The sequence below is a fragment of the Dermacentor variabilis genome, chromosome 11 (genome assembly GCF_050947875.1).
Source record: "Dermacentor variabilis isolate Ectoservices chromosome 11, ASM5094787v1, whole genome shotgun sequence".
Lineage (NCBI taxonomy): Eukaryota > Metazoa > Arthropoda > Arachnida > Ixodida > Ixodidae > Dermacentor > Dermacentor variabilis.
The window spans coordinates 38,869,389-38,880,443 of NC_134578.1; the positions used below are offsets into that span (position 1 = coordinate 38,869,389).

Sequence of the window (11,055 nt, forward strand, 5' to 3'; positions counted from 1 at the left end):
GACGCGCAGAATGCGAAGAATTTATATTGCTTTATCAGCAGACACGTCCGAAAGGACAGGGTGGGATCCCCGGAGTACGTGCAAGTGTTAACGACGGTGGTGGTCGTTCAACCACGGACGCAACGTCCATCCTCGTGGCGTGTATCGAAAAACGGGCAAAGCATGTTCGCCGTCGCTCTCTTGTGTTAGTTTTCTTATCTTTGGTGATTCAAATACAAAACCCAATGGAACGCGGCACTTATACGGAAGCTCGGTGTGCCCTACCTCCAGCTGTCACAGTTCCTTTGTTGATGTGCATTAGTCTCCGCGGCGTGTATTTTCCTACTGACGTGGGTGAACATAACTTCTCGGAGCGAAGTGGTTGGACCTCACTCGTCCCCATCCATTGCGTGGAACTGTTTGTTGATAAGCGACCCCTTTTCTTGTTGTCCAAGACATACATACATACATACATACATACATACATACATACATACATACATACATACATACATACATACATACATACATACATACAGACAGACATACATACATACATACATACATACATACATACATACATACATACATACATACATACATACATACATACATACATACATACATACATACATACATACATACATACATACATACATACATACATACATACAGACAGACAGACAGACAGACAGGCAGGCAGGCAGGCAGATAGATAGATAGATAGATAGATAGATAGATAGATAGATAGATAGATAGATAGATAGATAGATAGATAGATAGATAGATAGATAGATAGATAGATAGATAGATAGATAGATAGATAGATAGATAGATAGATAGATAGATAGATAGATAGATAGATAGATAGATAGATTTTCGATGTAGGTTTTAAGTAAAGCGAAAGACCAGGCTTTTTTTCTTCGGCAAGGAAAAAAAAAGTACCCTTTAGAGGCAGCGGAGCTAATCCCCTGACGGGTTTTACGCTAACAACAATCTGAAGCTGTGTCCTTCAAGAGGACATGAGGAAACTTGATAAACTTTCTACCATGTGGTCACACGCGGACTTGTCCGCTTCCTTCTGCTATCTGCTGCTGATTCCGCGGCTGTCCAAAAGTATACTTTTTCTATGTAAGGCCTATTTAAGCCTATTTTTCAATATGTTTCCAGCACGGACAATTCCTGCACCTGAGTTCGGTCCCCAACTCTGGCCAGTATTTCTTCATCTGCACATAAATTAATAGACTTTATTCGTCAAGGTGCAACAAAAAAGTCACTTCTTTATGCAATACGCGTTTCTCCTTCAAGTTTTTACAATAATACTTTTCAAAAGTGAATTCGCATCTCTCTTATTCAACTCTACTGTTTTCTTACTTTGCCTTATGTCTATCTTTATTAGTTATATACCTCTTCTTACTCCTTTGAAGATGCCAACGAGAGACGGGACAAAATTTTCCAGTGGATTCGCCAATACGGCAAAATCTTCAAGTGGAAAATTCGCCAATACGGCAATAAGTCATGCCGACATCTGAAAAACGTCAAGTACCGCGTGCCGAACGCTTACAGCCCTAAAGCATTCACGGCATGCGGCGCATGCGGCACTACAGAAAGCACGGTGCCACTGCGATAATTGGATGTCATGTGCATCAATAAGCAACTGGTGTTGCCCCCTTTTCTTCCCCGTGAACGATACAATAGGTTTTAAGCAACGCACCGTAACATGGCAACGCTTTGTATGCCAAATATTTTGTTGTTCAGTGACATTGTTGCGTTCTCGCAACGCAATAAAGTGCATTGCTAAGCGGAAAGCGCCCGGCGACTACATTTTAAAAGACAGCCTTGTACGCCCACGGCGCCATCACGCTGAGCCCCGCGCGGCATTTCGAAAGCATCGCAATATTTCGACATCTGAAATGAAACGTTTTCCCGCTTCTTCTTTCTTTTCGTTTGCGACGCATCAATGCCTTTTGGCACTCTGGTAAAGGAACTTTCATAACAACCATATATGTTTGCGATGCAAGGCTTTGGCGTGAAATGCAAGGCGATTCAAGAGGTCGCTACACCAAGCACAAGCGCTAAAGAAGGCATATGAAAAGACGCTGCCGCCTAAGCGGCTTACGGTGTATGAGGAACGCATTCGTGCGACAGCCATACTAGCTACCTATGGAACGCGTTATTTATGAGCAATCTGACAGCACGAGAGATGAAATATTTTTTAATTTACAGTGAAGCTTTCGGGGAGCAGGAATATCGACCGCTTCTTTCTCGACAGGATTCTGGCGTAACCAGGTTCTATTTTGTTCGCAATGTCCCTTTTTTTTCTTTCTTCAGTATCGAGGCTTGGAAAGGTGACGTGCACGGGGGAGAGGGGACGCTTGGATAGGTATCTGGGTCTCGTCTCTTGTTTCAGATCGTGCCAGCCTCATATGTCCATGCCTCATTGGCTTTCGTGCTTCATTTTACCTATAGAGAAGTAAGAAAGGTTCAGCAAAGCGAACACAAGCACCTTTTTTTTTCTCTCTCTCGATTGACGCGTTAATGACCTGACACATATGGAATAAAATCGCAGTGCGAATGGAACAAATAACAGGACCAACTTTTTATTTCCTTGCATCTATCTATCTATCTATCTATCTATCTATCTATCTATCTATCTATCTATCTATCTATCTATCTATCTATCTATCTATCTATCTATCTATCTATCTATCTATCTATCTATCTATTTTAGTTATATATATTTTTCTTTCTACTTGCGCTTAATTGCTTCAGTTTATGTATGTTTATCTGTCCTTTTGTTGTAATTCAATTATATCCTAGCTTCTTTGTTGTTCCTTTCTTTCTTTGTTTCTTTCTTACGAATGGATAAGATGGCAGCACAGGAAGCTACAAGTGGTGCGCAGATTGTTTCGACAAGCCGCAAAGATGGGTGATTGCGAGACACGAATGTTCGCTGTGAGATGCAGTTCAATACGTCCAGACGCAAACCACCGCTTCAATGTGCTGACAGCTTTGGAACGAGACCTTTAATATAAGTCAAGCATGAGCGCACCACTGGGCGGGTACCTGGATTGTGCACTGGACGTGAACTTTATTCACTGTCGAGTGCCGCGCGGAAAAGAAATAAATCTGACCGACAGCATTTTTTGCAGTCAGGCTTCTCTCGTCCCTCCATATCTGTTTCGGTCCACTCCTTTTATTCTTTGAGTCGTTATCAGGAGAACCGCTTGTCCGTATCCCGTAAACGACGACAAATCGGAAGGCATGCCCGTCCAATACAGACGGTCTATGAAAAGAGCGGATGCCTGGCGCTTTTTTACCATATCATATATTTTTATATATATATATATGTATTTATACTTTCGTGCGATGGACTGATATTGCACTTACAAAGCAGTATTGCAATACAGCACATGTATTGTTATCTCATATTGCACGTCCCCTGTCGAACATTCCCCATCCTCTGCACAAATCTACTGCACCAACGTTCTCTTATTTCTTTATAAGCTTACTTTACCATTAAATGTACTGGACCTTTTTATTAGTTACAACATTCTCCAGCAATTATTCATTTAATGCATGGTGCAAAAAACTATTCACGCTGCTGTTTTGTTCGTAAGAGCTGTTTGCTCTTATCTAGTACCCTTCGCTAATACCCTTCGCTAATAATATTTAACATGTTTGCCGGTTGTAAGAATGACATTTTACACGCATTTTAAAAATAGACGATGTTATGGTCTGCCACACTTGAGTGGGGGAGGTTTTGAAGGCCTTTATTTGTCCGTCATCTCCAGGTGCTTATCGTCACCCTTAAATTCGGCGGCCAAACCAAGAGAACCGCTATAGCCGAGAACGACGTTTCCTTGACGGGTTGTAGATGCGCGATGTTGGGTGCACTCTTGAAGTGTAATGATGTCCGTCGCAACGGCGAGCTATCTTCATTAACGGTGTTTGCACGGCAGCTCTTGCGGTACGCAAAAGCCGAGCTCCCTTTGATGTACAGGGTGTCCTATGTAACTTTAGACAAACATTAGATATGTGCGGATGCCACGCAGCTGGGCAGAGCCAACCAAAGTAATGCTGTTGGCCGTCGCTTGTAGATACTCAGATTATTTTTTGCATTACACCTACTTACATAGTGGAATAAGGTTATAAACAGGGATAAGGTGCCTCAGAAAGGCTGGCCAACGTTTCGATATGAGGACCTATCTTCCTCAAAAGCGGCCTCGTCATCCTCGGCATGTTCGTTTTAAAGGGTTTGTAGAGTGACGTCAGGTGCAGTTGTCGGTGGCAGCTGGTTGTAAAGGGAGAGACTTCAAAGAGAATGAGCGCTGCCGCCTGACGTCTGTAGGCGTAAGGAAAGAATGAAAGTCATTCTTTCAACTGATGTCTTTCTGGGACCTTTTTGTTACTCGCGCACTGACCGCCTGACCGGCTCTTTTAAAGCCATAAAAACATGCCGCCAACGACACCCTTGGATGCTGCTTAACCTCTCGCTTCCCCAACACTCTCCCATGCCCTTCTTTTTCTTTTCTTGTAGTTTCTTTCCCTCTTAGTGTATTTTTTCGTCTTTCTTTTCTCTTCTTCTTTCTTCTTTTCTCCCCGCGTTCCCACTCTCCCGCTCTTGTCCTCGCGTCTTAGGAACCACGCTTAAAGACGTTAGGCGACAGTAAAATTCCTTAAACTTCGTAAAGTAGTGCCACGCTTTGAAGAATGCCGCCTCCTCCTCACGCGCTCTGCCCGAGGCCGACGCCGCGTTGCTATTGGCCTAATAGCATCACGTGGGCCCTCGAGCCGTGCATCAGCGCCATTTTTGCTCGAGAGGCGACTACGGAGCGGCGAGGAGCGCATGTTGGTGCCGTTGCTACGCTCGAGCAGTGTAGGCGGCGCCATGGTCGAGGAGGGAGCGTGAAAGAGAGGAGAAACGAGGAGGAATGAAGGCTGTGGAGGAGAGTGGCGCTACTTTACGAAGTTTAAGGGGTTTTAGGCGACAGTGCTCACTCTCTTTGAAGTGTCTCCCTTTACAACCAGCCGCCACCAACAACAACCGCACGTGACGTTAGTCTACTAACCGTTTAAAACTAAGATGCCGAGGATGACGAGGCCGCCTTTGACGAAGATAGGTCGTCCTATCGAAACGTTGGCCAGCCTTCCTGAGGCCCCTTATCCCTGTGTATAACCTTTATAGCACAGTGTGCTATTTGTCAGCCCCTTTCTTGATATTGTACCTACTTACATAATTATTCTTAATTAATTACTCAACTCCTCAAATATTGCAATTAGGTGATAGGTGTCGATGAGAAAATTGTTGACAAGATGAAAAACCCCCGATACGGCTCTCTGTTGCTCAATACGTGCTACGTGAAAGTGTTTTTTCCGAGCGTGAACGAAGCTCGCAAATGCGCGCAAAGTTCCTCGCGCGGCAATCTTATGCCCCGCTATCGCCACGTACTTACCGCTGCTGATGTATTGGTTCCCTACTCGATTCTCCACAGTACCAGCCAAGAAACAGGAAACCCAACTTAAATATCACTCAAAAGGACTTCTTCTGGGACAATTTCTGTGTGTTCTGCCCTTCATGTGTCTCGTTTTGCGGCCAACAATAATCGTTGCCTAAATATCACCACTGCAACCAACATGTCATCGTTGCTCTAATAAGCCAAGTTCATTTCTATGTCTCTTTCTGCCTCTTATTTTCATAGGAACAGATTGCTTTGGTTGTTTCGCCCGCTGTTGTACTCGAACCGGTGTGCTCGTCCGCTAACGCCAACCAACTCTTTGCGATGCATTACCTGTCACGCAAGAGCTTTCTGGCATAATTGTAATGATTCCTGAATTTTCGCGTGCCCAAACAACGTTCTCATAGTAGGCACACCAAAGTGGGAGACGCCGGATTTATTGTCACCACCTCGGCTTCTTTCATGTGCACCTAATACTAAGCACCTGAACCGTTCTTGCACTTCTTTCCCATCTAAATGTTGCTGCCTCGTTCGGGAACGAGCCCGCGACGTCTAGATAAGGAGCGTGGCGCCATTGCCAGTTGTCTATACCATGGGTGCTTGTGGCGTCCGAAGGTTTAGATGCTGGGGGATGGCGATGGCGCTGTGTCGAGTTTCTCCACTTGTAAATATTTTCTTGCCTTCTGGTTCGGGCTCTCCAAATGTAATCTCCTCCCACGTGTAATACACGTTTCGATGCCATATACTTGCAAGCCAATTTGCAGTTACTTTCGATGTTCCTGTGGCACTCAGTGGCCGCAGCTTGTGTGGTGACCAAGTGGTGGTTCAGAAGTGAAGTGCAGTCTTAACAGTATTTCCTGACGCTTTTGCCGCTTGTTTCTCGCAGGAGGAGCTGCATTCGTCGTGGGGGCAGTTGCGACCACCGCCCGAACGATTGCTGCTACAACTCATCGTGCCGATGCAACCTTTGGGGCACCAATTGCCGGTGCCAGAGGATGGGCCTGTTCCAGAAGTGGGGCAAGAAATGAGGCGCCCCCTAGGGGGCACCGTTGACAGCCTGCGACCAGCGTATAGAGGACGGCGGACGGTTTTGGAACGTGTGAAAGAGAAGAAATGAACAAGGCAGAAAAAAGAAGGAGAAAAGAAAAGAAAAACAGAGCCACCGCATCTCTGTCTTTGTGGTACATGGTAGTTCTTCAGCCGTAGTTGTTTCGTATCGTTCTTATTCTTTACTACGCGACTAGAAGCAAGCCCCTAGTGTTCTTAGACATAGAGGGCGCCACGGGCTCCGCAAGATACGCGTCGTTCGCTGGCGTTGAGTGGCTTCGATGTTTGTCAACGCGAGGTGGATAGCTGAGGCAAACGGGTTTGGTTCTGTCGTCGACTATCTATTATCTAAGTTCGACGCGTGTAGTTTTTCGACGCGCGGAATTTTTCGAATCCATCTGACGTTCGAGCTTTTTGCAGTTCCTGCCCTTCAAGTAGGAAAACTGCTAGCTACTTCCCGACGTGTCAAAATGACGTTGTATTACTGTCTATATGCTTGTTCGGGCTCCCCCATTTGCGAGAGCTTGGTAAGATTCTATGTAGTGAAAGGCTGTAGGGGCCCGCCAGGTTTTGCTTCGTCAATTTGTGAGCCATTGAACAACAAGCGAAGTTGTGCAATCGAGGTGTATCGTAGAGAGCTCGTGTGTCAAGGAAACTTTCGGCGCCATATGACCTAAGCAATTAAGGTGCCCGAACTCGCAAGTTCTAGTTTGACACACGAATGCATTTAACGTTCTTACGCGTGATTACGTGTAATTATGGCTGTGCTGTGTGTGCCAGTGTTGTATTTCCCAATGCCTGTCGCTGCACGAAGATTTGAGGATGTGTAGTGTACATCCGAAGCTTCGCAATGGCATCTAGATGTTATAACTAGCCATGTTTCTTGCCTTTGTTCTTTGAAGAGAGTTACAGCGTACGAGTGCAGCAGCTGGATTTGCAAACAGCAACTCGTTCATGCTGACTTTGTGTGATCCCTGTGCGTTCAACGTAATTTCAATATGCTGAAAGCCAAGCGCAGTAACTTCTCGCCGTGCTTGAGCAGCCCGGTTTGATAGTTGGATATCTGTGTGTTCGGCGTAGTGGAGGCGGCTACGATGTGCTGATCCGACCTTTTGAGGCTTACCGTGTCCTCAAACATCATTTGCCATCTATCGTGCGCGCACTTTCCTTAATACTCCGCGCAGGCTACGTTTCAATGCTGTGCCATGCTGTGCATGCATGCCGTTGGTGGCTTGAAGTGCCAGCCGCACATCGTTAAAGAACGATACGGTGCGCAAGATAGATGGCAATGATTGCCGGGGACAAGTTGAGCCAAAAAAATTTGCCAACTAAATTACATTCTCAGGTTTTACATGCCAAAACTACAATTTGGTTATGAGGCACACTATGGTAAATAACGCCGGGTTAATTTTGACCCTCTCAGGTTCTCTAACGTGCATCCAATACATGGTACAAGCTTCCCTACGGTTCTTAGAGTGCAGTCGTATTGGAATCCGCTTACAATGTGAACGGCGTTTACAAAAGCAACGTGCAATCCACTTTGAAAGTAAGTTGTCTTTTAAACGAAAGAGGGGGCGGGGTCACCAGAATCGGTTGTACAAGGACGTTATGATGCCACAACCCAGTCGCGACTGAAAATTGCAAATTGTGAAAGTATCGTCCCACATTCTGTAGAAAGCGGAGCACTGGAACAATCTTTGAGAATAACAGCTAGGCCTAACAGCACCATCGGTTAGCCACAAAGTGTCCGACATACTTCCGCAAAAAAAAAACATCTGAGGGCTCCTTTGACCTTGATGTCCTGCTCGTGTTATCATAGCGAATAGAGGTTAAACAAATGTTATAACACGCAAGAAACTAGTGCGTTTCTAACTTAATCACCAGAAAGCAGAAACGTGCATAATGCCGGATTCAGGTTATGAACCTCGCTTCTTTGTGCCTGCGGTCCTCAGAAACGTCAATTACGTAAGCAGCTACCTATACTAAACTCGTTAGCTCCAAAGGGGACCGGTGGCTCACCAAAACATCCAGTTAAATGTATTAGGTCCAAAAATTCAGAAACAGTGGGAGCCAATGATTAGATCCGGAGGGCACATGGCAGAGCATGAGCGCTGCAAAACATATAAGAACGCACTTCGATTGAAGCAAGCTGACTTCAAGCAGGCCACGCTAGCTTGGTCAAATCAAGCCAGCTACGCATACTGTGTTATCGCAAGCCAGAGAAACAAAAAGAAATGTTTTCATTCCACGCCGCAAAAAAAGCAAAAGTTGATGTGTTGTTATGAATGTACATATTTGTAAGAAAGTCTCCAATTCTTCGTATGTAAATTGCATTTGCGATCACTGTTTGCCTTGTGTGTGTACGTAAAATAGATATGCTAGTTGGTGATTTTTCTTCATTAGCACCACCTTTTTATTTCCTTCGGCTCATTTATTCCGCCACCCTTCCGTAGAGCGTAGGTCTGCCTCGTTAATTAATTATGTAGAGGACCAGCCAACTGTTTCTTTATTGAAGGCTGCGATGCTTCGGGCTAATGAGCTCGTCCATTTGAGGCCCTTTGCTTTTTTTTTTTCAAATATAACAGACAATAGAAAACGTTGCTGTAAGATTTCTTTTTTCTATTTTCCCATACACTTTGTCGGCGTAGCCAATCTGCGTGAATCGAACTCCTGACTCCCAGTTGATTTTGTAAGCAGCGTGTGTAAAACGAGGAAAATTGTTGTCCACCGCCTTCTTATTGCATGTTTGGAAGGACAGGCTGGCTTTCAAGACTAGAGTTCGTTCAGGTCTTCAATGCCTTTGCCGCTACGTAACACCGCCTCGCCGAGAAGGCTAGGCTATCACGAGGCTGTGTGTCTTTTTGTATTCATTGTTACGAGCTGTGACGTCGACTCGCAGAGATGCAGTCGATTGTGTGTTGTTTCTTGCATGCTGGTTTGTTTGAAAAAAAAACTGTAATGTTTGTCAATATCGTTTGTAATGGGGAAGTAAGCTCCGAAGAACAACAAAAGAAACATCCAGAAAAAAAAATGCTTCGAGGTTGTTGGTGTCTTCAGCAAATGGCATCTATAGAGCATCTATAACTGAAAACACGTTGTCCTCGATGTGTGTCTGTATTCTTTATCCCACAGGTTACTAAATGTTGGGAACTGCAAATCGAACTCAAAGTTTTCTGTTTGCTTACCGTTATGCATTGTAGATAATTGTAATAAAACATTCTTCGTGTCTGCAAGCATAAACGTGAAACATATTGTTCAATATGCACGCCGAACGAGCGCCTACGGCCTTCAGGTGAAGTCCACCCGCTACCCCCGGCTCCTAATTACATCACTGGCGACATGACAACGAGGTTCCGACGGTGCTGGTGAGCCAGTGTCTGTCAGTTAAGCGGCATTCACATGGGGCTGCCTTCGACACGTAGGGGAGCCTGACGTCGGGAGCCATCACGCTGCTTCCTGCTGCTCCGCTGCTCACACGGACTGTGCGGCATGGAGGAATAAAATAAAATAGCAGGGAGCATTCCATCAACGCAGCCAGTCTTCGCGAGTTAACTAACCGCGAAGCCATTCCTTTCGCTTTTTTTCCCTCGTGGTGTCGGCCCGACACGTGACCTTTATGGCTCAGCGTATTGGACGAGAATGTTCGTTTTCTGGTATTTTTAAAACAATGCACACTTGTTCGGCCAGCTTACCGCAGCCCTGCCTGCAGAGCGGGAGCGCTGAAACAATCACGTGTTGGGTCGGCTCCTTTGTTCAGCTTCGATGATCATAGTGCGCGATGATCGCTCCTTGTTCTTTCGTCCCTCCATTTTGTGTGAGGTGCGGCGACTGAGGGTTGTCAATGTTGGCAGATGGTCATAGCGGCCTATATTAACGACTGCGAGTGTAACCACTAGGGCACGTATGTATGCTCTGCTACTGTGAGCTAGTGAACACTGTTTTAGTGCAGTGTAGCTGTGCTCGAGATCGCAGAGCACCCAACAAGGAGTCGGCGATTTTAATTTCATCCCTATGCTGCCGATGCGCGCGGTGTAATGTGCTGTCGCTAAGATCCGCGCTGTCGCCCTCCCCAAGTGGGAATGTTTTGTACCAGCGCAGCTACACGTCTCCCAACACCCGGCGATGTCTGCGTCAGTCCAGCTGACCTCAAAAAGACGTGACGAAAAGGCAGTCACATGATGGGCACTCCCCGCCGTGAAGGGAGGGATTGTCTACCATGTGAATACCGCTTTAGGATCACCTGTTGCATCCACGGTCTCAAGGATTTGCCACCACACGAGGAAGTGACCTTCGCAGTACTCTTTGCATGTACGAAAGGAAGCAACAAAAAAATCAAAAGGGATAATGTCGCTGTTTATGCTGCGCCGAAGTGTTTCTCGCAGATTACAGTTTTGCACTTCGTACTAACTATAGTATCGAACCACTCTACTTCAAACACTTCGGTACAAATTGCATCAACTGCAGTCGGGACAGCGTACACCTTCGAGTGAAGCGAAATTTCGTATAAAGCAATTTTGTCCTAACGCAAGCTGTGGTTTCTCGTATTTAGGTCACTTGATGCGAGAGAAAA

The 11,055-nt window shown here is 45.6% G+C and overlaps 1 protein-coding gene across 2 annotated transcripts in view; it reads left to right on the top strand.

Moving 5' to 3' along the window:
- LOC142564325 (uncharacterized) overlaps nt 1–9,725 on the top strand; it is a 151,877-nt gene extending 142,152 nt beyond the window's left edge. For both annotated transcript variants that reach the window (XM_075675293.1, XM_075675292.1), the window contains exon 5: nt 6,325–9,725. In XM_075675293.1, coding sequence (XP_075531408.1) covers nt 6,325–6,466 — 142 coding nt within the window. In that variant the 3' untranslated portion in view covers nt 6,467–9,725. The remainder of the gene's footprint in view (nt 1–6,324) is intronic.
- Nucleotides 9,726–11,055: the final 1,330 nt, after the last annotated feature.